This window comes from Diabrotica virgifera, chromosome 6, assembly GCF_917563875.1.
Source record: "Diabrotica virgifera virgifera chromosome 6, PGI_DIABVI_V3a".
NCBI classification, from domain to species: domain Eukaryota; kingdom Metazoa; phylum Arthropoda; class Insecta; order Coleoptera; family Chrysomelidae; genus Diabrotica; species Diabrotica virgifera.
This window is the reverse complement of record NC_065448.1, coordinates 245,062,449-245,090,128: the sequence shown is the minus strand read 5'-3', so window position 1 is coordinate 245,090,128 and position 27,680 is coordinate 245,062,449. Positions and strand designations below refer to the sequence as shown.

The 27,680-nt window shown below is 34.3% G+C and overlaps 1 protein-coding gene across 4 annotated transcripts in view; it reads left to right on the top strand.

Moving 5' to 3' along the window:
* Nucleotides 1-27,680, top strand: part of LOC114336469 (proto-oncogene tyrosine-protein kinase ROS) — a 228,425-nt gene that overhangs the window by 129,601 nt on the left and 71,144 nt on the right. For 3 of the 4 annotated variants that reach the window (XM_050655041.1, XM_050655042.1, XM_050655044.1), the window contains exons 3-5: nucleotides 10,218-10,277; nucleotides 14,319-14,648; nucleotides 18,317-18,562. In XM_050655041.1, coding sequence (XP_050510998.1) covers nucleotides 10,218-10,277; nucleotides 14,319-14,648; nucleotides 18,317-18,562 — 636 coding nt within the window. The remainder of the gene's footprint in view (nucleotides 1-10,217; nucleotides 10,278-14,318; nucleotides 14,649-18,316; nucleotides 18,563-27,680) is intronic. The other variant, XM_050655043.1, reaches the window with a different exon arrangement.

Genomic DNA, 27,680 nt, shown 5'->3' with positions numbered 1-27,680 from the left:
TTAAACACTTTAAAAAAGTTGTAATAAGTTTTCCCTGATAAGTGCTTGATTTTTTGGTTATTTCACGTTGAAATATTTGATTTGTAATTTGACGAATAAGAACCTTCTTTTCGTTAACTACAACTCTGCTTCTACTGGGTTTGCCGACTTCATATATTTACACCATTTTTTTCAATTTTTTATAAGTTATATTTTTTTTGAATAAAATACTTTTTGAGTTATTTGCAATAATCCGTCTAAAAACTTGTTTTTTTTTTTTGTTGAAAAATGAACATATTATTTACTCGCAAATAACTTGAAAACTATTGAAAAGTATTGACAGAAAAATCTTTATAGAAGAAAAGTTATTTAAAATCGGTCATTTTATCCCATTCCGGACTTTTTTGAACGTATGTTTTTTCACCCCCGAGAAGGGGGTGAAACTCACATTCTAAAGTTCAGTTCTCTGGTTTATTTTAAGCACCTATCTACCTTCAAAAAATAAATAAAATACATCATCCAAAATGCCTTAAGGCGCCAAAATCCTTTTTTGCACACAGGCACCAGTACCCCTTACGGGGGCCCTGCAGATCTTCGTCTGTGCTGTCTGCTGTCGGTTGGTGTCGAATGGTTGAACATTTAATTTGATCATTACTCTGTCGCTGACTGATAGAAAACCCTTCGTGTGTTGTTTCGTGTATGCTGTTACCAACACTCCTACACCTGATTGGGCATCATCATCTTTGCCTGCATAATAGAATCGGTTTCCATTTATTGTATCCACATATCCTTCTTCTTCCCATCTCACCTCACACATAATGCTAGGGTGTAATGGGGTGTAATGCTAGTTCGCCTCCATGTGGTGCACCCTGGGTAACGCTAAATGAACTAGCAAAAATTTGGCGGCAGACGAACGAAAAACAAAAACAATATCCTGCCAACATCACAGATCACAAACAGAAATCTTATCTATACGTAAACATACGATGGGAACAAATAAAGGTTCTTCTCAGAACCAACTGACTAGAGATCTCGGACCGTGTATCCGAGTCTGTCACCTTAACATCGAGGGCATAAGCCAGGCAAAATGCCAAGTGTTGCAAAAAATCCTACACGATAACGACATTGACCTGGTTGCCATACAAGAGACCCATACTGAAGACAAAGTCCAGCTTGATTTAAGGGGAAAGATACCTGGCTACGATTTACTGGGAGCCACCTATGATAAACATTACGGCGTCGCAACCTACATTCGCTGCAATATAGAAAATGGTTTCCTACTTTCTGCTTCCAATGAAAATAATATACATGAAGTAGTCACCAAGATTGGAGATATTACCGTAGTTAACATATACAAACCTCCAGCCACTACATGGAACCCAGAAGTGCTAAAGACTCATCCACATCCTACTATATACATCGGCGACTTCAACAGCCACCACGAAATGTGGAAGTACACCACGAATGATGAAAATGGGGAGGCACTAGTAGAATGGTCCGAAGAGCAAAACACATACCTAGTTTTTGATGCCAAAGACAGAGGAACATTTAAATCAGCTGCATGGAGAAAAGAATATAACCCAGACCTATGTTTTGTCTCAAAAGATACCAATGACAGACCACTAACAACTGCGAGAAGTGTCCTTGCAGACTTCCCACATACTCAACATCGTCCGGTGCTTATCACCATCGGAATATCAATTCCAATAATTAGATCATATCCTCGACCCAGGTGGAATCTTAGAAAAGCAAACTGGAAGAAATTCTCTGAACAACTAGACCGGACCTTGAGCTGGGTCCCTCCAACCAGCAAACATTATGAGAGGTTTGTGGGCGCAGTAATAAGCACTGCCAAGAAAACCATCCCTAGGGGGTATCGCAAAGAATATGTGCCTGGATGGACTGAAACATGTGAAGACTTATACACGAAGTTTCTCGAAAGTGGTGACCGAGAAATAGCCGATGAGCTTTTACACAACATCGATACAGCTAGACGCCAAAAATGGATAAAGACTGTCGAAAACCTTGACTTCAAAAAATCAAGCCGGCAGGCATGGTCCTTGTTGCGGAAAATTGGAGGAGCTAACCAGCTGGAATCCAGAGAGTCTAAAATGTCTCCTAACAAGGTTGCCTCCCATATAGTATCTCTATCCAGAGCTCCACGAGATCGAACACATACTACCAACGTGAAAAGAGACTTAAGGGCATTAAAACAAATGAACAGAACGAACTCCGAATATTCAGCAAGAATACTTATTTCTGAAATCACACATGCGCTGAAAGAAATGAAATCAGGTAAAGCACCTGGGTTTGATGGTATCCATCCAGAGTTCTTGATACACAGTGGTGCATACACGAAACAGTGGCTTGCAATGTTCTTTAATATACTTCAGTCAGGTAACATTCCTTTCTCACTTAAGCGAACAAAGATAATTGCAATTCCGAAACCGGGCAAATCAAACGATAAGCCAGAAAACTACCGCCCCATAGCTCTACTCAGCATGGTATATAAACTATTAGAAAAGCTTCTCCTCAACAGAATTAGTCACAGGATACTAGAAAATGTCCCCATTGAACAAGCTGGCTTCCGCCCTCATCGAAGCTGTACGGACCAAGTGCTGTCATTAACAACTTTTATAGAAGCTAGTTTTCAAAAGAAACAAAAGACAGCAACAGTATTTATAGATCTAACAGCAGCATATGATACTGTTTGGAGACAGGGATTAATATATAAACTGGCCCGCATTATCCCCTGCAGAAAGATAATTAACCTCATTGACAACATGCTGACCAACAGAGCCTTCCAGGTTATAATGGGAAAGGAGACGAGTAGACAGATGAAACTTAACAATGGTCTTCCACAGGGTTCTGTCCTTGCCCCTTTACTTTTCAGCCTCTATATTGCTGACATGCCTGAAACCGAATCTCGGAAGTTTGGATATGCTGACGACTGGACCCTTGCAACAAGCCACCAATCTTTAGAAACTACAGAAATCACTCTCACGAATGACTTATCCATCCTCAGCGAATACCTTAAGAAATGGAGACTACAGCCAAGTACTACAAAAACTGAAGTATCAGCTTTTCATCTAAACAACAAGTTGGCAAACAGAGAATTGCGAGTGTATTTTAATAACAAGCTGTTAAAACACAATAAATACCCGAAATACCTTGGGGTTACTCTAGACAGAACGCTCACATTCAGAGAACACCTGACGAAAACAGCAGCAAAATTGAAAACACGCAACAATATAATACAGAAACTCTGCGGCACTACATGGGGGTCCACAGCATCAACATTAAGATCCTCTGCTCTTGGCCTGATATATCCGGTGGCAGAATACTGTGCTCCAGTGTGGCTAAATAGCAGGCATACCCACCTGGTCGACACCCAACTAAACCGTACTATGCGTATGATAACAGGCACAATTAAGCCCACCCCTACAATGTGGCTACCTACCCTTAGTAATATAGCACCACCCAACCTACGCCGCGAACATGCATTGGTTAAAGAATATAACAAAATAATGGACAGTCGCCAGCTTCTAGTCCACAACGACATCCCCGATATTCTTGGAAACCGTCTCCGATCCAGGTTACCCCCTCTACAATCTGCTCAAGCGCTGCAGCAATCCAACTTTGACTTAAATACCCGATGGAGAGAAGATTGGGAAAGTAGGACAGATCCGCATTACCATAGTCTACCGGACATCATAGGGAAACCTGGCGAATTTGAACGTCCCCGTAAGATTTGGGCAGCCCTTAATCGAATTCGAACAAACTGTGGAAGATGCGCCGACTCCCTCCACAGATGGGGTAAACTCCCCTCGCCTTCTTGTGACTGCGGCGCTGCAAGACAGACGATCAGTCACATTGTTCAGGACTGCCCACGCAGAGCATACACAGGCGACCCTATAGACTTTGTAATGGCAACCGAAGGGTCAATCGAATATATAAAAAAATTGGACATCTGTTTGTGATGCATTGTATAATGCATAAATCTAACTATATTCTGTGATATACTTAAGCCATACGCTAAATAAAACCTCACACATACTAAGTATCTCCCACTTCATTCGGCTCATCTCGTTTTTAGCAGTTACTAATTTGCCTGCTCTATACAATGTCTTAACATTCTACGTAGCAATTTTAAATTTCCTCCCGGGGATTCTTAGCACCTCTTGACGATTGAACGCCTGCCGGGGACTAGGGGCCATGTTTTGATTTTGACTTGCCATATTAACTATCTTGGGAATTTAATGCGATGGTTTCCCACTTGCCTTTCGCATCCTATGCCGTTGACGACGGGATTCTACCCATCTGCCCATCTTCTACCACGTAGAGGTGCAGATTGGGGGTTTCCCTTCATTGAGATCAAAACCGTAAAGGCATTTCTTGATACTCTCCAGTACTTTAAGAAGACAATACCTAACTGTATTTATAAATAATTTTAACTAGTATTAATATCTTGGTCTGGATACTTGCTAAACTGTGCTATTCACTTTGACAAGTTGAAAAATGTGTGTCGCATTAATTCGGATAAATGTCACTGAATGTTTTTATACAACGCCTTGAATTTTGTATGTACCTAAGTATGAAAAATTAACCTGTCTAATATAACATAAGAAAATAATGCTCCAATTTTGTTCTCAAACTTGTTTTCATTCGGCAATAGTCACTCGAGTCCTCCGAGCTCTTGTGTCCATTGCCAGACAACAAATTTTCTAAGAATTGTCGCATTATTGTCAATTTATTCTCACTCTCTTATGATATTAATGTTGGGAGTTTTATAACTTCGAAATAATAAGAAGGTGTCAAAAGTCAAAACAACAAACAGTAGGATAGGTATACTATTCATTATCGGTAAGTAAAAGTTAAAAAAGGCAGCTGGCGTCCAAGTCGTAGTCTGTATTCTTCTTATCGTGCGAGGCGCTGTTTGGGTCACATGTAGTTCATCTTTGCCTGACCTGCAAACTTAAAAAAACATCAACTAACTCTTCAAGACGACTCGACTATACAAACATTAAATTTAAATTGATTAAGTGGACGCGTGCCCCTGAGAACATTTATATTAACAGTTTATGGTATGAAAAAATTAAATAGCTGTATATAAAAAATCATCTTTTGGAGAAAACTTATTACAATTTTATTAGTGTGCTTTCTGAGGAACTTTTAAGATTCTACATATTGAGAAGGCTTCAAATATGAACAAAATTTAATTATTATAAATCAGCCACGAAGTAAAGATCACTAACAACGTAAAAATGTAATTTGCTTTACATATATACAGAGTGGGCCAAAGAAAACAGTTCACCTCGATATTTGGTAGTATTTATTAGATTTTAAGGAAATGACGAAACAGGTCGATTTTTGATCTAAGGGCGACACATTTTTACGGTACATACATCTGTCATTTGTCAACCCCCTCCCTTTCATTTCCCCCACCCCTTATTTTTAAATAGGGAATAGGGGTCGTGTGCAACCTCATTTGAAATATTATTCAATTCTCTATACAGTAATATTAACATTAACATAATTATTTATACAAGGTGTCAAAAAAGATATTTTAATTAAATTAATTGACACAAAAAGAAGAATGTATGTAATTTATTTAATTTAAAATACCTTCTACTGCTGTCATAAACCAGAAAAAATGTTTGTTGATAAATAAACATTGCTTTTCGCTTAATTTCAATGTTCAAGCTGCCACCCATCTGCCTCTTGGTAGGTTGAATATTGGATTTAAGCGAAAAACAATATTTATTTGACAAATAAATATTTTTCTCCTGTTTTCTGTCAGTAGTAGAATGTATTTTGAGTTAAATAAATTGCATACATTCTTCTTTTTGTGTCAATTAATTTAACTCAAAATAATTTTTCTTGGACACCCTGTATAAATAATTATGTTAATGTTAATATTACTGAATAGAGAATTGAATAACCTTTCAAATTAGGTAGCACACGACCCCTATTCCCTATTTAAAAATAAGGGGTGGGGGAAATGGAAGGGAGAGGGTTGACAAATGACAGATGTATGTATCGTAAAAACGTGTCCCCACTTAGATCAAAAATCGACCTGTTTTGCATTTCCTTAAAATCTAATAAATACTGCCAAATATTGAGGTGGACTGTTTTCTTTGGTCCACTCTGTATATTTATTGTTTCTTTATATCATATCGGAGAGGACCACAAAAAGCAGGTGGTGGATGCTAAAAGATGAGAAAAGTCTATTCAGGGCAAGAATAGTAGAAAAAATGTATTGGAACATGGAAGCCCTAATACAAGGAAGACGGCCGAAATCATTAGAGATATTGAAATACTTGGAAAAAGTCAAGAAGGGAGTTTGAGAATAAAGACAACGATGAACAATTAGAATTGAAGGGGGAAGACCAACATCTGCATTCAATGTATCAATAGGACATACTGTACTCATACATCAGCATCACTTCAAGAAAGAAGCTGCTGTAGTTTTATACTTATGAATATTGTAACTCTTTTAATATCAGTTAAACACATCATTCTAGAATATAATGTACCAGGAATAAAAAAGAAAACTACGATGGGATAAATATATTGATATATAGTACGAGTGTATTAAAACAATTCATCTATAGGACGAAGAAGCATTGAACGACCTAAAAAATGCCGGTTTGCCTGTTTAGCAGATACCCAAGATTGAATAAGCATTTTGTCCATAAAGAAGAATCTGAAGAAGGCATTGTAGTTAGTCACTGAATTAGTAAAGAAATCTATATTATATTCTGCACAAAAAACTATACAACCATCTCCTTTACAACTTAAATCTGCCATATCTTTTCCCAAGTTCCATAAAATGGCAAAACCTATCTATCTGAAAGACCATATTATTCAGTAGAATAGTTTCTTAACGAATAACTAAGAAATTACAGTAACTTTAACTTTATGTATAAGTGCCTAAAGTATTTTTATCTATATTTGGGTATCATATGCAGCAGCTTAAACTTATTAGTTCCTAATTTTGTATTATAATAGGGGAGGCAAGTATTCTAAATTTGCAGTTTTTACTCGAGCGTTATGGGCACCTATTGGGTTGTGAAGATTAGGTCCTAAAACCAAAAAAAGTTAAGTTTTCCATTTTAGTGGGGAATTTTTTTAATTTAATTTTCCATTTCCAACAATCGTTTTTTCCGATTATAGCACCATCTGTCCATAATTCGAAAAAATGTCGAATAAAAGTTACTTATTTTTACGTGAGGAATCCAAATCTGCAATAAAAAATGGGGCCTCCTGCTTTTAAGATTTTAAAGTAACCTCCTACCCCACCTCCGTGGGTGGTCGTGTTTGATGTCATTCGATAGATTTTAAAAAAATATTGCACATGTATTTTTCAGTTTTTTGAAGTTATACTTCATTACGCGCGATATGAAGGTGAATTTTAATAGGATTAAAACCTTTGATCCCGGCGCAGTCGCATTACAACTTTGTTCTGATTGGATGTTCAAATGACATGACAAAAATTATCCAATATGGTTTGGTTATGTATGGTTGTTGCGTTTTAAAATTTGTAGGAAGAGAAACAACAAACAAAAAGTTAGTTAATGGTTATACTGCCTTTTTAAATAGTTTTCATATTATATTTTTGGACTTATTAACATAGAAGAGATGATTGTTGCATGCCAATGTGAAAGCCCATCAAACTGTGACTAGTATGAGTGGCGCAAAATGACTGATAAAAAACCTATTAGCTCGAAGGCGTAGAGAACTGTGGATAACAACAATCAACCGGGACGATCTACGATCTCGCTTATTCAAAGCTAAAGAATCTTACACTGGTAAGTGTTTTAAAAATAGTTGATCAAATTTTGTTATATTTGAACATAGCCACTTTGCACGATGCAAGTGATTGCGAAATTTATTAGTCGTTATACGGGCTCTGATTGGGTGTTGAAATGATCTGTCAATAATAAATAATTGTTCAATATGAAGGTAAACAAATGTATAATATATTAGTTTTATTGTTGTGCGGACAGAAACGAAAAAGTTTATAATTGTAGTGATTTTTAAATAGTTTTTAAAGCAGCAGGTACGTAATAATTGTAAATGTATCATAGGTACCTACCTATTTGAACCTACCAAAATACATAGTATGTAATACTTTTATTTACATAATTTGATTACCATCAAAATTTCTATCAATATTCACCTAATATATTGTTTTCTTACTCTATGTTTTGTTGTATTTTTTCAATTCTAAATCATTTCAATTCAAAATCAAAATAATTTGATTTACATAATTCAAAAATGTCAAAAGTTTAATCCGTTTAGTTAGTCTTCGCACATAATGACACACTGTCTCCGTGGCGAAGCGTTTAATGCGAGTTAACCCCAATACAACGCCAATACCAGCCGCGCTGGTAAGTTGGTTCGAATCCCAATATAAACTTTTATTTTTTTATTTTTTTTATACATTTTATGATTGTAAGTATATTTATTATGTAATTTTATTTTCAGAAAATACGTATTTAGTTAAAAAATATTCCGACAATTAATGTTCAGAAATCATTTGTGGCATTTTTAATGTGTTTGTGTGTGTTTTTTTCTTTTATTATTTTAATTTTTGGCACTGTTTTATTACAAATGTTTGAGAATTAGTAAGTATAAATTAGTTTAATATTTAAATAAAATATAAATAAAAAGTATATTAATTTCGTTTATAATCATATAATCATATAATAGAAGTATAACTTCTTTCGTGCGTACAAAGTACACACACATTCTTTTTGATCTGTTGTTCATTTTGCGAAATATTTTCCTATTTAAAATTTTAAAGTTACCTCCACCCCTCTCTGTGGGGAGTCGTGTTTGGTATCATTCGATAGATTTTTGAAAAATATTAAAAACGTATTTTTTACTTTTTGATTTGACGTTCATTTCGCGAAATATTCGCATTTTTTGTGAAACTTTGTGACTCATCCATTTCCTTACGCCCCGCTCAAATCGTCAGATTTTTGATATATACACTGTTCTACATGTACTTAACTTACCTTATTTTAATCTGCCGATTTTGAGTTTTTCTAAAGATAGATTTTTTTCGGACCTCCCTTAACGAACTCCCCTGTATTAAGAGTCTATATAATATGGTAGGGGTACATTTACAGGGTACAAGGTTTCCCCCCATGCGATTTTCTGAAGCGCTCGAGTAACTGCAAAAATCTCTGCTTGGGCTCCCCTACCATTATGCAATTTGCAATTTATTTAAATTTTGTAGTAGATTGTTTTTATTTTATTTTATTATCTTTTATTTTGTAATATTGGCGATTTATGCAGTTTCAGTAAATTAATATTTGTTATTGTTATTTTCTGACTCTTTGTAAGCTTTGTCCATATAATCGTAAAATTTGCAGTGACAATAAAGCATATTTCTATTCTATTCTATAATTAATGCTGTTGCAACCCGTCTACGATTATCTCTTTTATTGAACCAAAGATATGTACAAAGTTATTGCCAACCCCGTTTTTTAATTCTGATTTAGCGGTTGGTACACATGCAAAATGGCTACTAAAACGGATATCCTGAGCGGATGGCATACGCATAATATTTTTCTTATTCGATTAACTTCATTATCCATCCGAAAGTCATATGGATGGCTATGGCTAGAATTGAGAGAGAAAGAGAAGCATATTTAAAGGTTGTAAAATAGGCGTGCGACTCTTTTAGGAGCGGATGCTCTCCTTGTCGCCACTGCCGGCCACGGCCACCATATTGTCACAATTAGAATGCATCATGACCTGATGCTCATTTAAACAAAACAATATCGAGTTTAATTAAGTGACCACTTTCCCATGCGTATTTACATCTAGAAATGTTCTTTTATTGGGAAATTTAAATACATCATAAGAGTAAAACATAGTACCTAAATAAAATAACGAATTTGATCAAAAAATGACAGATCAAAACGATATAAAATATTATTCCCTCCTTTTTTGTGTATGTACAATTATGCTGTAAAGTTAATAACAAACGAAATTCAATTTAATAATTATGTTTCCCCCCTATTCTACTATTTTCCCCCTTAATTAGAAAATTTTATATGTTCTGAGATAGAGGTCTCTAATCTCCTGCCACTTTGGCCGATATAAACAACCTTACAAGAAGCACAACAAAGCTTATAACACCAGACTTGTGTAGTAATATAACTTGTCTAACATAATGATATGTACCTATTAATTTTTTCTTATTTTATTTCTTTTTGTTTCAGTGTGTAAAGGGATGCAAGCTATGGAAGAAAGCGTTGACATCAACCTGCAGAGAGACATGTGTAAGTGTATTCCTACAATTTAAGTGATATCACTTTGATAAATTGTATCCATTTGTCTAAATAATAACTTCCACAGAATACAACATATTACTAGATGCATTGAAATAATTATATATTTACCCAAAATTTTTTAATTGACATGGATGTGGACCTCTTTGGTGTTGGAGGTTTCAGTACGTATAAGAGGCAAAGAGTAACGGATGATCGTTCGAATAATAATCCTTTAAATAATTAACGTTCACAAGTATCTCATACTGAAAATCTAGTTTATAATCTTCTTTTGGTGTAGAGATGACTCTGTCTGTTTTAATAATGTGCCTCCAGTAACTTGTCTCTCCATCGTTTTCGTGGTCTTCCCACTGATCGTCTTCCTACGGGTATTGGGGAACCGTATCTCAATGTACTTACCACTCTATTAATTTCTACTCTTTTGTTTCTTGCCCAGTTTTAATGTTCTCCATCTTACATCTCCGTCGTATATCCGTACTTCTAACTCTGTCTCACAGTGTCGTACCATCGATTTTTCGAAGCGTTTCATCTCTGCTGTTTATAGCATTATTTTTCTCCTCTCTGTATCAGATCGTGTTTCTCCGTGTATGTCATTATTGGTCTGATGAATCTTTTGTAAATTCTGCTTTTCATTTTTTTTTTTCGATATATGTATTCATTTCTCCATATTTTTTTATTCAGGCAACCTGCGGCCGTGTTTACTCTATTCCCTGATCTTCCACTTCTGTTTCGAGCGTTTCGTAGCTAATAGATAATGTGATGCCTAGATATTTTAACTATATATTTTAACATCACTTGTTCTATTATCTGACCCTTCAGTTCTAATTCACATCTCAGTAGATTTGCTCTTATAGCAGTGCAGTTGTATTTTTTGGGGAAATTAACATGTTAAATATTCTAACGGTTATATTGAATTGATGCGCAGCATACGTTATAAATCATCTATTATTTGAGAGATTAGTAATGCATCGTCTGCATAGTAGATTATTGTAAGTTGTTTTTCTCCCATTTGGTATCCTTTTTTAGTTCTTACTTTTTTATCACTTTACCTCTCTTGCGTACAATAAATGGATAATGTTGTTTAATTTAACCCTGTCAAATGCCTTCTTAAGGTCCACGAAACATAAACGTGCCAGTTTGTTGTATTCTAATTATTTCTCTTAAACTTTTCTCATTATAAATACAGCGTTGGTGCAGGATCTTCCCGACCTAAAACCTTCTTGTTGTGTGCTAGTGTTATAATTTTTTCATGTAGTTTATCACTTTGCTTCTTAATTTTTGGTGCTGTTATTTAATAAGTTAATTCCTCTGTAATTCTCATTTGTTTTGTCTCCGTTTTTGAAGAGACGTATTAGAATGTTTGATCTCCATTTTTGTAGTTGGTAATATTGTTTGGTTGGTTGGTTAGATCTGTCCTCCGTACTTTAGAAGTTCATTTGACATTCTGTCCTCTCTGGGTGTTATTCTATTTTTTAATATCCTTAATGCTTCCTTTGGAAACTAATGAAATGTTCAATTATAAATAAGTTTTTCGTCAAATATTTTTTGAACCGGGCTTTTTAACTAGACCGGGCCCACTGATTATTTCTCCCATCTGTTTGGTCTATTGTTACCTGCTCTTGCTAGTGATGGCTCATGTTAGGCCGAAACGCGTCCAGAAGTTTTTAAATTTGTAATGTTTTCAACAAATTGATTTGTGGTTCATCTTGGAGAGAGTGTATTTATACAGGGTGATTGATTAGTAGGGTAAAGCTCAATAGATCCGCTATAGTAATAGATAGCAATAAAAGTTAATAACAAAAATTTTAGCCACCTTTGAGCTTCACATTACAAAATTAGTTAAAATGTTACAGGGTGTTCGATAGCACAGTGGCAGACCAAACTTATGTTTTTTTTTAATGGAGCACAATATATTTTATTTTAAATTTGAATTTTTGTTAACTTCTCCATCACAAAAATATAAAGGTTTGTTATGTTATACAGGGTATTTACAAAGTTATAACCAATTTTATATGAAAATCGTAACAAGTTCAACTCCCTGTATAAAAAAATAAGCAAAACAGCAATGGTTTATTAATGCCTTTTTTTCGTATTGTCAAAATTTTCGAGAATGATTGATATTGCTAATTTTCTTTATATCAAATACAGGGTGAGTCAAAACGCAAGTACATTATTTTCTCAGTAATTTTAACTGGAACACCCTGTATTTTATGTCACTATTGAAAAGTACCATTACCGTACTTTAATTTTTAGATAACATTCCCTATGCCCAAATTTATTAGTTTTCGAGATATTTTCATTTTTCAATGGACCAGTAGCGTGGCCACCAAAATCACCAGAATTTAATAAACTGCACTGATTTTTTTGGGGTTACGTTATTAATGAAGTTTATAAAATACCTCCAACAACAAGGGAAAAGATGAAAAATAGAATACAAAGTTTATTTCAATGTGTTAATTTACAAATGCTTCGTAGAATAAGTAGCTCATTCAATGATCGTTTTTAGGCGTTCATAAATGTGTTAGGAGGTACTTTTAAACACCTTATGTAATTAAATATTAAAAATATTTTATTAAAAGTAACTTCTAATTCTTTCAAACAAGTTTTTTTTGCAAAATGTATTACTGATAAATTATTTTTCGTTCTTTATTTGTTAAAAGTAGTGTTTAATTGTCTTCGCAAAATGCAAAATGTTGTATTTTGTGTTTTTTTTTGTAAAATTTATTACTAATTTTCTTTCTTTATTTGTTACATTTACATAAAAAAGTAGTTTTTAATTGTTTCAAAAATGTTGCATGCGGTGGTTGTGTTTTTTTTTGTAAATTATATTATGTACTAATAAATTATTTTTATTTCTTTATTTGCTACATTGTTACATTGATCCCCGGATTGATAATCAGTAATCGTCAATAGGGCTTTTCATCGATTGTCATTTGTTTCGAGCTTCTGTCATGTGTCACATAATATTAATATATCTACGGCATACGTCTTTGGTTTGTATCATTGGTATATATAATCACGTATGACGTGGATATATTAATATTATGTGACACATGACAAAAGCTCGAAACAAATGACTGTGAATGAAATCCCTATTGTCAATTCAGTCATGGCTTACTTAAAATTTAGATAAATTTAGACACCTAAAATAATTTGCTCTGAAAATTGAAAATATCTCGAAAACTAATAAATTTGGACATAGGGAATGTTACATAAAAATTAATTTACGGTAATGTTACTTTTCAATAATGATATAAAAGACAGGGTGTTTCATTTAACATTACTGAGAAAATAATGTACTTGCGTTTTGATTCACCCTGTATTTGATGTAAAGAAAATTAGCAATATCAATAATTCTTGAAAAATTTGACAATAAATAAAAAAAGGCATTAAACCATTGCTGTTTTACCTATTTTTATTTATACAGGGAGTTGAACTTGTTACGATTTTCTTACAAAATTGGTTATAACTTTGTAAATACCCTGTATAACATAACAAACCTTTATATTTTTGTAATGGAGAAGTTAAGAAGATTTCGAATATAAAATAAAATATGGGGTGTTCCATTTAAAAAAACATAAGTTTGGTCTGCCACTGTGTTATCGAACACTCTGTAACATTCTAACTAATTTTGTAATGTGAAGCTCAAATTTGGCTACAATTTTTGTTATTAACTTTTATTGCTATCTATTACTATAGCGGGTCTATTGAGCTTTACCCCACTAATCAATCACCCTGTAGACCTGGAACCCGCGTACCAAAAAAAAGTTGAATAATAGCAAGCTGAAAATTTGTTAATAGCTTAACATTGTCTAGTCGGACAAACTTTGATGTACGGGAACACTGGAACAGGGGAAGTTTTAATTGTGGAACAGTTTAAAAATTTTCAGCTTGTTATTAATCAACTTTTTTTGGGTACGTGGGATCCAGGTCTATTATGTGTATTTAGTGTAAATAAGGATACATATTTTCGTCCTAAAAATGAAATGATTGAAAACTGAGGAATATATAAAATAATCGTTTCTATTTCAGAACGCTACAACCGAACGACCGAATCCCAAAGAGCTCTACTGTGTGATAGGCTGCAACGACGCCGTAACCAAGTACTTTTCGAATTTACGTAAACTCCTAGGCACTCCCGCCGCTCCCACTCTCCGAGCGGACTCCTTAAAACCTGACTCCTTAAAATTAGAATCGAACTGTCCGGACGCTAAGAAAACTGGGCTCAGTTGTCTGCTTCAGTGGCGGTACGAAGAATTTTCCACCTCGAAATCTTCGTGGCAGTACTGCGTAAACACCACTTATGATCCAGATAATAAGATATTTTATGTACAAGATTTGCAGCCTTACACCAAATATAGAGTAAGTATTTAATATTTTTTAATACAAATAAATTAACCTATTCGCTGCCGATCAAGCGCAAGCGCGTGATACGGTTACGTCAGTCAGGGGCCGTTCACGCGCCAACGAGTGATATGCTTACTTCAGTCAGGTGCGGTTCAACAGCATGGCTCCAATATCTACCAGAAAAACACAATAAAAGTAAAAGTAGAAGAAGAACTATATGGCCCAATGGAAGTTGGGAGTGAGATTAGACAGGGGAATTCCCTGAGTCCTCTATTGTTCAGCCTGATCATGGATGAATTTGCTATGCAGACGATAGAATATAAATATCTTACAATGAAGATGAGTTACAACGGATGCTACAGCAATTTAATATAACCACCAGAAAAATTGACATGTTAATTTCCCCAAAAAAGACAAAGTGCATGGTTATAACAGCAGATCCATTAAGATGTAAATTTGAGCTGGAAGGTCAGATAATAGAACAAGTGATGGAGTTTAAATACCTAGGCATCACACTATCTAGCTACTGAAAGCTCGAAACAGGCGTGGAAGATCAAGGGAATAGAACAAACAGAGCTGTAGTTTGCCTGAATGAAACAGTATGGAGAAATAAAAATATCGGAAAAGAAATGAAAGGCAGAATTTGCAAAACAGTCATCAGACCAATAATGACATACGCGGCAGAAACACGACATGTCACAGAGAGGACAAAAATGTGCTAGAAACAACAGAGATGAAAACCCTTCCAAAAATCGATGGTAATACCCTATGAGACAGAGCTGGAAATACAGATATACGAAGGAGATGCAAGGTAGAGAACATTAGTAACTTGGTAAAAAACAGAAGAGTAGAGTGAAACGACCACATAAGCCGAATGGCAACAAATAGAGTACTATTAAAGACAGTGAGAGGCGGTTCACCAATAGGAAGACGATCAGTGGGAAAAGCACGAACACGATGGAACGACAACTTATTGCAGTCACATTGAAAAAACATGAGTCATGTCTATAAAGAAAGAAGACAAAGAATCTTTAACTGCTTAAACTTTAACATTATATTCGGGTTTAATTTTTGGATAAACTGTCTCAGTTTTTGTTGTTACTTGCAGAGAATAAAGATTTTTTGTTTTATTGGATAAACAGTTTTTCAGATAAAAGTAAATACCTATGTTAAAAATTTAAGTGATCTACGTAGAAATCATAAGATTCTATAATTTTTGTTGTATTGTTAGTCACAATAAACACTTATCTTTAAACAAAATTAAAAATAGGTTTCTGTTTTAAGTACAAAATAGATAATAATTAACATTCCATCTACTAATTAAGAGATTTTACTAATTAAAAACACTTTTAATATCTGTATCGTTAACTTTTAGTCAAAACCCATACACAAGTGATAATTTTAAATCCTTGAAGCCACGAATTTTGCCTGATAAACTCAATTAAAACTTGCAAATTTTTAAGTTATGAAAACAAAAGAGTGGAAAAACATTCCAAAAGCAATACTAGTGGTTTTATGTAAAAGAATCGGTTAGTAAGTTAGATCTGAGTTGCAAAACACCGCAGGTGCGAAATGCGCACCATTGAACGGCCTTCCACTTCGCCACATAACACAAAATTAGATACAAACAAAAAAGAATCGGGCAAAACAAACAATAACAATAGAATACCACGCGAAAACATGTAAACTATCACTGCCAACCGGTAAAGTATCTCCTGACGTTCGTTTGTGCTGGATAGATGATAGATCTGGTAGTTGATCTGGTAGTGACACACAGTTTAGTTTCCGTAACGGATTTGGAACGAGAGAGGCATTGTTTGGGAAGAACGTATTTTCTCAAAGTTGTCGAGACATATATGTAGACATATACTGTTGTTTTATTGACTTCCAAAAGGCATTTGATCGTGTTAAGCACTCTATATTGATCGAAGTTCTAAAAGACATTGGCTTGGACTACAAAGATGTTCAAATAATTGCAAATTTATATTGGAATCAAACAATATCAGATTTGGTAGATGGTGTGGAATCACAGGCTCTTAATATTAAAAGAGGTGTACGGCAGGGATGCCTCTTATCACCCCTGCTTTCCAACGTTTACTTCGAAAGAATTTTCAGAAATGCACTTTCTGAAAAACAAGAAGGAATAGTTGTGAACGGTGAAGTCATCAATAATTTGCGATATGCGGACGATACAGTAATCCTAGCTTCTAGTCAAGAAGATCTGCAAACACTACTTGATAATATCGTTGAGAGTTGTAGGGAGGCAGGTCTGGATCTGAACATATAGGTCTGGATCCCGCGTATGAAAAAAAAGTTGATTAATAGCAAGCTGAAAATTTTTTAATAGCTTAAGGTTGTCTAGTCAGACAAACTTTGATATATGGGATCACTGGAAAAGGGGCAGTTTTAATTGTGGAACAGGTTAAAAATTTGGAACGGTCACATCACGAAAACGGCACATGTATTTTGTCCGACAGAACAGATTTAAACTCTTCGAACAGAGATTAAACTCTCATGCAAAAATCAGACTTTTATTTATCACCAAATGGGCGTTTTAATGAGTGGAACATGTAGAATATGTCAAATGACAGGAATTATGACAGGTGATAAATAGCAGTCTGATTTTTGCATGAGAGTTTAACCTCTGTTCGGAGAGTTTAAGTCTGTTCTGTCGGACAAAATAAATGTGACGTTTTCGTGGTGTGACCGTTCCAAATTTTTAACCTGTTCCACGATTAAAACTGCCCCTGTTCCAGTGTTCTCATATGTCAAATTTTATCCGACTAGACACCCTTAAGCTATTAACAAATTTTCAGCTTGCTATTAATCAACTTTTTTTTCATACGCGGGATCCAGACCTATACGGAAAATCAAAATACTCTACTAATAAGTAAACAACAGAATATAAAACCGTCTAATATGTAAATAATACCAAACTTGAACATGTTGATAAAATCTCTACCTTGGACAGAAACTAAATTGTAACGCAGAAAGTCATGGCGAAATTAGATCTAGGATAGAGCAGGCCAGAGCCGTTTTTAGAAGGAGAGACCAGAGACTTAAAATTGGCATTGAGGATCCGCCTACTTCGCTGCTACGTGTTCTCGGTCTTACTTTATAGTATCCAGTCCTGGACAGCGAATAAAATCGATCATCGATCTAAAGTGCCTTGAGACTTTCGAAATGTGGTGCTACAGAAGAATTTTAAAAGTTTCTTGGGTGGAGAAGATTCGAAATTCCACAATATTAGAACGTCTCAGCAAGACTACTGAGATTATAAAAAGCATCAAGTAGAGAAAGCTGGAGTACTTATTTCGGACATGTAATGAGAGGTCCCAAATATAGGTTGCTGCAAAATATTATGCAAATTATACAAGGAAAAATAGTATGCAAAGCAGTCCAGAACAAAGAAGAACCTCATGGTTGAAGAACTTGCTAGATTGGTATTTTGTTGATACTTAAGGTGGCAGTGAATAAAATTAAGATAGCTATGATGGTAGCCAACATTCTGAAAGGACATGGTACATGAAAAAGAAGAGGTAGTTGATGCGCACAATTACCCGACGCGCACCATTAGCCAACTGTCCCCTATATAGTTATTAAAAAGTGTTCTGTTATTTTTGCTCTGTACTGTTATATTCTTTTTAATGTTCTCTCAAATTACTTAATACCATATTTTTCAGTTTCGAATAGCAATAATCCACGATTCGAAGGACGGTCTCCATTATGGCGATTTAGCAGTATCAAGCGAAAGCGTCGTTATCAGTACCACAGCTGGAGGTCCTCCAGCTTCACCGCCGCAGAATGTACGCGCCACTCCAGTGGACTCGTCAAGTATAAGCATCAGCTGGGAACCCGGCCCTTTCCCGCACGGCCCCCTCCTCTCCTACGTTCTCAATATCACCGATAATCATCGATCGGAAGTTAAGGTGCGATTCAGGATTGTTTGACTACTTAAGGTTACGATTTTGATGAAAATTAAAGTATATTTGCTTATCAATTTGTCACATAACACTGTTCTCATCGTCATTATCATCACACAGCCATATTTGTCCACTGTCGGACATAGGCCTCCTCAAGATGTCTCCACCCTTCTTTGTCCTGTGCAGAGCTGCAATCCAGTTTGTCGCTATTCTCTTTATATCGTCGGTCTATCTGGTTGGTGGTCTTCCACGACTTCGTTTGTCCGCCCTTGGCCGCCACTCTAAAATCTTGTATGTCCATCTGTTGTCCCTCTGTCTTGCGACGCACATAGGTAGATTTAATGGATTTACGCGGCCAAAATTATTTTATAGTATATTTCTACTAAAATTGGAACGAATTAAAGGAAAGTATTGTTTTTTAAATACTAGCGTATATTTTTCATAAAAAAATCAAAATTAATGAACAAACAAATCAAAAACAATGAACAGAATGAATATACAATATACATTCTTTATTATACCTCACACATAGGTGTCTGACATATCGGATTCATCATTCAGATCACCCGGTAATAAAAGCATTTGCATTGTTTCAGGGCAAAATTACCCTTGTTTGACCCTTTTCTGTGCGCGTTTCTGGCTAATTAAAATGATTAACAATGGGTCAGAAGTTAAAAGAAATCTGCTGAATATATCTAGGTTGCATTCCTCCCGCGAGAACTTTCTTGCATAATTCTCGCGGTATAACCTAAAATGCTTATTCTTAGCTTCTGCTGCCTCTTCCGACAGCTGCCCTATGGGCAATAAGGCATTTTCGATAATTTCTGCACCGTGAACTAATAGTTTATGCATGGTCGGTGTCATGGGGTGCCACCCATACAGATCGACATATAGTTTCGCTGTTGCTTTGGAATAGTCATCAAATTTTTGGACATCTATTTTATGACCGCTTGAAATTGTTTCTAGTATAATCTTTAATCTGTATATCAATTTAAAATCAACTTTTGTTATATCGGCAGCTAATTGAGGATTTTCAAAAATCTTCGGCTAGTATTGCCGTCATTAGTATTACCGAAATTGGCTTTTGGCATGTCGATTAACAATCCAGTTTCTTTTCTAAATCTTTCCTGAATGTGTTTTTTGGTAAGGACTTCTATCTTCTTTTCATCTACAGTTCTCTTCTCTCCATACTTTTTTGTTGGTAATTTGTATACCAAATGTAAAACGCTTTCCAGCATTCGGATTCTGGCATGTAATACCGAGAGACCAAATTCAACAGCTTTAGGACTCACACTTAATTTTTTATTCAGATTGTTAAAATCTTTAGATGTTGCTCCGCATATATAACACCGACTTGTAGATTTTGTATTAGTCGCAGCATTACATACCTTACCATGAATCATGGTCATCTTAAAGACATGTTCAAACGTGAATGCGTTACCATGCAAAACAACTTCAGTGCGTGTTAAGTTCTTGGCGGATTCTTCAACATAACTGATCTCTTCGTTCATTACATCAACTGATTCTTTTACAAATCTAAATCGTATAGGTCTACAATATCTAGGTGAGGACGGTGTTGGGTTTTGCCAAATTACTTTTTTACCTTCTCTGCCACATATTATTCGAAGTGGAACAAAAGAAGATAGGAATATATGCGCATCCGAATCAGCATCATCGTCAAATTTCTGTTTGTATCTGGCTTGTTGAGATCCATCACACACCCATTTGCAAATAATTTTTAAAGAATTCCCTTCATTTTCATGTAGAGAACAAAGGATTTCTTCTAACTCCACTGATAAACGGTGAACGGTGTTGTCTATTAAACTTTGTAAACTGCTTTCTGCGCAAGTACTTGTAACCTTTATGCAATCCGTTAGCGGGTAGCATTGTTTTTTTTCCTTTAACAATAAGTCGTAGCACGGATAAAATGATTTATTTGTATTTCTAATGATTTCATATTGTCTCTTGCTTAAATCAGCTTCAACAAACATTGCTAGGGCTTGCAAAGGTGTAAGAGCGGTAATATTTTCTTTATCTAATTTTCTATATGCATCTCTATACTTATCTGCACGAGTTGGAGAGTTTGTAATTTCTTTCAATATTTTTGAAGCGTTTCGTTTTCCTTGGGCCTGTAATGTTGATTGCGCTGCATGAAAGATAACCTCACCGTCAAGAGAAGAACGTATTTCTTCTGTTTTTCGTCTTTTCGTCCTTTCACTGGAGTCATTAAGGGAGTTAGTAGGCCGACCTGATCGATTTTTGTCATTTTCTACCAGTTTAAATGTTTCGTCTAACCAAACTTTGTTTGTTCGGAGAAATACTGCTTCTTTTCGGTGGGCCTTATCCATTTCTCTTTCTTCGCCCTTCTAAAATGCTTAAATCGTAGCTTTAAACTGGTTAAATTATCAGGTGTGTCACCGTAACAGGCCAATAAGTCATTTTCCAAATATTTCAGTTTGTCTATATTAGGCAAATCTTGCAGCTTCATTTGGTCGTAAAGATATCTACGAGTCACCATTTTTATACTAGAGGCACCAGATGTACCTAAAACAAAGAAAATCGTAAATTATTATAATTAATACAATTAAGAATTTTTCTTTTTGTGGCTTTATCAACATAGCAAAATAAACAAAAAAACATATTTCATCGTTTAAAAAACCCTATATTTTGGACATCCGCAGCTATCCGCAGCTAAATTTTACGGCATTAATTAGCCAAATATATGTACTATACTATACAATAAACAGCAATGCTCAACCGGAGGCGCTAATATAACTAAATGTCTGCTAAACATAAAAATTAAACAAAAATGTCACTACAAAACAGCTTGCTTTTGATGCTGTATAGATAATTTAAGATAACAGTAAACATTCTTTAAATAGTTCAAGAAATATGCATTCTTACCTGAATTATTAGATTCCATCAAAATCACTTTAAAAATAAGATGAATATTACAAAAATATCACGATTTTTAAAAAGTTTATTACGGAGCGTAAAGAATCAAACGTTACTGTCAGCTAACTGTCATGCGCCGGCGACTGCTCACGCGATTGGTGAACAGTTATAGAGTTGAGACAGTTAGTTTTTGTTAATACAAAACTTTATTTATCTCTAGGATTTTTTTCGAATATTTAACTTCACTTTTAAAATTTGACTTTTGGACGGCTAATTATTTAAAATCGACCTATGTGCGACGTGTCCTGACCATTTCCACTTTAACTTCGTAATGCGTTTTATGATGTCTTCCACTCCAGTTCTGCGGCGTAACTCATCATTTCGTATTCTGTCTATCAAATTAGGCCAAGCATGGATCTTTCCATTATTCGTTGTGCTACTTGTAATTTTCTTATTGATGCTTTAGTCAATGTCAGTGTTTCAGCTCCATAAGTGAGCACCGGAAATATGCACTGGCTAAATGCTTTTCTTTTTAGCTTTATTGGGATGTTTTCCTTGAATACGTCTCTTAGTTTGCCACACGCTGCCCATCCTAAAGTTATTCTTCTAGGTAATTAGCATGTTTGGTTGTCTCGATTTATTTGTATTTCGTAACCCAGGTAGATGTATTTGTTAACTGTTTCGATATGGCAGTTTTCTAGTTTCAATGGTCCGCTAGGTACTATATTGGTCATCATTTTAGTTTTCCCAAAGTTTATTTCTAACTTTTCCTACTTTTGAGAAACTCGTTGTAGTTCTTGCAGAATTTCGTGGGCTTCCTTTAAGTCGTTGGTTATTAGAACTATGTCATCTGCAAATCGTAGGCGGTTCAGCCTTTCGCCATCTACATTCAAACCTCTGTTTTCCCATTCTAACATCTGGAATGCATGTTACATTACGGCATTGAATAGTTTTGGTGATATTTTTTCTCCTTGTCTAACTCCCCTTTTAGTTTTATTTTTTGGGTTTGGGTGTGAAGGTTTATTGCTGTTGTGGCATTTACATATATATCTTGAATAATATTGAAATATCGGTAGTTGATTCTACAATCTCTCAAAGCTCTTAATATGGCTACCATCTCGATAGTGTCAAAGGCTTTTTTGGAGTCAATAAATACTAGAACTAGCGACCGGTTGTACTCCACAGTTTTTTCGATTAGGACCTTTAGACAAGTTAGATGGTCATTTGTACCATACCCAGGGCGGAAACCTGCCTGTTCTTTTCGTTGGCATGTTTCTAGTTTGTTCTCAATTCTGGCAGTGATTATTCGAGTAAACAATTTATACAGGTGGTTAAGAAGACTAATTGGTCTATAGTTTTCGAGGTCTATTTGATCTCCTTTCTTATGTATGAGGAGCGTTATAGAATAATTATTCAATTCAGCTGGTGTATGGCTTGGTTTTCTAAGCATATATTGAACACTGTTCTAACAGAGATTAAATAATCTAAACGTCCATATCCAGGTGAATATCCTACACTTGCTTCTTGGTTAGTTCTACTACCTAAACTAAGCATCTACCAATCCCTCTAGTTCTACCCCTTCTTACGAAGTATTGGGCGCTATTACGTTTTTATCAATAAGGGTCTTGAATTGCCTCCAACTGCTTGGGATGGTTTTGAATATTCTACATCTTTTAGATGTTTATGTACTTCCAAGACATTTTATACCTATGTTTCGAACACGTTTAATACACTTCTTCTTCTTCAGGTGCCGTGTCTGTATTCAGACGCTAGCCGTCACCATGTTTACAATTTCCTGAGACCTGTCTCTATCGGCTGCTGCGAGAATTAATTTTTCTACTGTAGAACCACAGCATTGTCTAGTATTACGCAGCCATGAAAATTTCTTTCGACCAATCCATCTCTTCCCTCTCTATTATTTCTTGTAGTATAAGGCGAAGTAGATGGTATTTAGGTCCTCTAATTATATGGCTAGAGTATTTTTTTTTCTCCTCTTTGTGATGTTTATGATCAGATCATAAATAGGTCAGAATCAATTTAAAATATTCTGAGATCTTTGTTTGTTATACTGTTGTTTCACATTTTGCGACGGCTGAATTTCTTAATCGGCATAAGATCATGCAATCTACTTTATTGGCTTCTTCTTGTTGAGAATACCACTCGATGAATTATTGCATATGCGATGCAGCTTCTCTAGATTATTTACGAAAATCTATGTCAGTTACAATAGGTTCATCAATATAGCTACAGTCAAATTCCAAGTCTGTGTCAGATTCTGAATCTGTTTCGTCCGCCTTTGTTGCCATTTCGATGATTTCTTAATCTGTCAGCAATGGATAGCCGTTTGTGTCCTCATCACAAATCAAATTAACTTTTTTATTTTTTTACATGAAAATGTTTGATTATGTAGTCAATACAACTTCTGTATGTACCTTGCCGGTTAACAGAGGTGACGGTTAATGGAGAGACGGATAATCCAGGTTCCACTGTATAGTCAAATTGCATAAATACAAATTCGTTAATACAGTAACGAAAATTCGTTAAACTAATAGACTTGTTATGTTTTAAAATATACATGTTATGTTTTAATATTTATTTTAACAAAATAGATCTTGTCTCCTTAAATTATAAAATCAATGTATCGTAACCTTAAGTTTTAATAATTCTGAAAGCAAACTTTACAATATGGATTGTGTGGCTAGGTTCTATACCCTTTTTAATTTTTTTCACATTTTCTGTCTATTATATTCTTCTCTCACTAAGCTTTGTATGCATATATGCTTTGATCTCTTAAGATAAGCTTTTCTTGTGTAAATTTAACCAGATGACCCGCGCTTGTTTATGAATTACAAAACAATATTCTTTGTGAAACAGGAGTACATTCATACATATGAATGAAGTACTTAAAATTAATTGAAATTTATCTAAAGTTTGAGATTGGATGCTAGGAGTACATTTAAAATACTAAATTAGAAAAGAAATAGAAGAAAATGTTATTTAAAGGTACGATGATTTGATTGATCCTGTCATTTGATATACTTATGATCTGCATATTGCAGTATTCCCATTTGTTCTATTCAACGAGATCACTGACAGACTGTAGTCATTAAAAGGATTGAAGAATAAAACCAAACTTTATTGAAGTAACTTGGGCTTAGTCTCAGATTTTACAGAAATGCGAATCGAAGAAAATAAAGACAATTTTAAGATAATGATAACAATTTTTCTTACAAGATGGTGCTCTGAAATATCCACAGCTTTCTCTTAGTCATTAACTTTACATCCAAATATTATAATCCAGTTGAATATGTAAAAGTACTGAAGGCTCATTTCCTACTGGAATGGACTCTGCAAAACCAAGAAAAACACTATCTTCTACCTGAAAAAGATTATAAACCACCTCAAAAAAGAGACAATAGATTATTACAGAGAACACAAAAATAGAGTTATTCAAGCAATTTATGCATTCTCGTACCAATTTAATATTTCTGACATTTTGAATTTGATAAGATCTTAGATTACAGTACATAACTAAGGGCTACTGATCCAAGGTTCATAGAAAAAGAAAAAGTTTCGTTTTATATTTATAGAAGCATATATATTTTAATTAAAATTGGTAACTTACGCTTATTTTTTTTGTTTTATATACACTATACGATTACTACAATTTTACTCCACTGCAAAAGTATGCCTAATCGCACAAATGAATATAAACTTTATTTTGATTAATATAATTTAAGCACTAAAGCTTGCAAATATGCACCTTTTTACTTTAAAACAATATATATTTAGAGAAAAATACAAAATTTATGCTATAAGGCTGGTTATATTAAGATTTAGATAAAAAATAATATTATACGGGAAAATGAGACATTATCCATATATGGGGATGACAGTTTCATCTTTCTTCGTTGGCCTTTCGTTTGGCCTTTCTTTTATCTCTATTAGGTGACTCAAAACTTGACAATTTACTAGTACTTTTTAAAATTTTGAGTAAATAAAAACGTTCAATAAAATTTCTTGCCAAAGTATCCACCATAAATATAGCAAATAGTGTATTTTTATGTATTTTTCTCTTTGTATAAAGTATATAGCAACCTGAACTCTACATGTTTTAACCTTCAACTTTGTATACTTACAGCATCTTCCTGCATGCAATACTTTTCTTTGCTTATGTACATATGCTTTTCTGTATCTTCTTATGTATTCGATAAAACCATAAACGGGGTAATAATTGCTTGTTATATTTTTAGATTTCTTACAGTAGGTAATTTTAATAATTCATCCACCTTGTGTCTTTAAAACATCTGTGTAAGCGTTTTATAGTCTATATACTAAACATTTGAAATCCTTAGATGAAAATATCTGACAGTGAAAAAGTATGAGATCAAATAGAAAAATTTACCCCCTCTTAGGGAGGAACATCGATTTACCAAGAATTATTATAATCTATTAACACTTTTTGAGTAGAATATACCGTTCTCTCAGAAACAACGCTTGAAACGACCTTAGATTTTGAAAATGTCCTGCCAGTTACGCGCACGAAACAATTTTTTAAATAAAATTTGTATCAACTCGACGACGGACGGTAAAAATTCTATATATCTTTCTATCAGAGTGTCCTATCAACAAAAATCAAAATGCGTTTTAAAGACGAAGTATATAGCTTTTGTGTGCAGAATATGAGGCATTCGAGTATGTCTAAAAAAAGCTCAAGTTAATCTTTCACATTACAAACAATCTAAAATGTTTAAAATTGCTTCATTTCTATTGCACAAATACGTTTTTCGAAATTACAGAACTTCAGCTACAAATTCCGCCCAATTCTTTCTTCGTTCAAGTATTTTCGGTGACGTGAGATCATTTTCAATGTGAAAGTTTAAATTCAGCGTTTTTATCCATATTTCAAATGTCTCATACTTGTTGCTCAAACTCAAAATCTAAATTCTATGTCATAGGTTTTGAAGATTGGGCTCTATCAATGGAAATTGCATAGCCACTGGTCAATGGAAGTGATAAATTTCATTGATCTCATAAAAATCGAGCAACGTTTATTTATTTAACAGCTTTATAGAAACGGGCAGCATCTGCGGCAAAATATAAAAGTTGCGTACGAAAACAGCACTTTTTATCTTTAAAACGCATTTTTATTTTTATTAATAGGACACTGTTACCAAAAAATATCGAATTTTTACTGTCGAGTTAACTGAAATTAAAAATCGTCTGTCGTTTGAAGCGTTTTTTCTGAGAAAACAGTTAATTCTACACAAAAGGTGCTAATAAACAGTTTTGTTCAACATTATCCCAGCTACATCTCTTATTTGAAACATTTTTTCTACGGCATACACATTCTTGATAAATCGTGTTTGTCTCCCCGCTAATACAGGGGGTTTTAGGGGAGTCCCTGAGGGTAGGAGTGGCAAAGGAAAATCCACCAAACTTCACAATAATTGATAAATATCTACTAATATTTATAGAAATTAAATTTTTACTAGCAAAAATACTTTTTTCATGTAAATATTACATTTTATCAATAACTTTTTAATGAGATTATGTAATTATATTTTTAAAATAGAGTATTCGTTTGTTTACAAAATAGGTACACTGCATGATCTAGCATGAAACAAACTAGTACAGGATCCGATAATAAGGTCGATCTGCACCGATCTGTTTAATGGATAAAAATTATTTGATATGTAATTTAGTATGTTAAATTATTATAAAAAATAAGGGGTGCCCGATATGCATTTGTCCTGATTATAATTACCTAATTAATAATTCTTAAAAAATGAAATGAAATTCTTCTATCAGGCCCCGATAAGAATTTTTGCCGTGTTTTATTCTAAAATATATTGGAAAGATTGGAAGAGTGGCGATCATATCGCACTAACGACTCAAAAACAATGTTTTAAAATGAAATAAGTCCTAAATACTTATCAATATCTGATGCAATAGGGTTTCAATTTGAATTTAAGTAGGTAATTCGTAATTTCAAAAATAATTTTTACTTATGTTTTGAGCCTTGAAAATCGTCATTTTTCGATATTTTTTCAGGTTTAAATTGTTTATAAGTCGAAAACGATCAACTTAATAGAAAAATTACAAATCCCTTTTTTGTTTCGAATGATACAAAAACTCTAGAATATTTGCCCAGGCCGAAATGTTTTTTTATTTATAACAACCAATGTTTTCTATAATTTTTCACATTCTAAATTAGATATCAAATAAT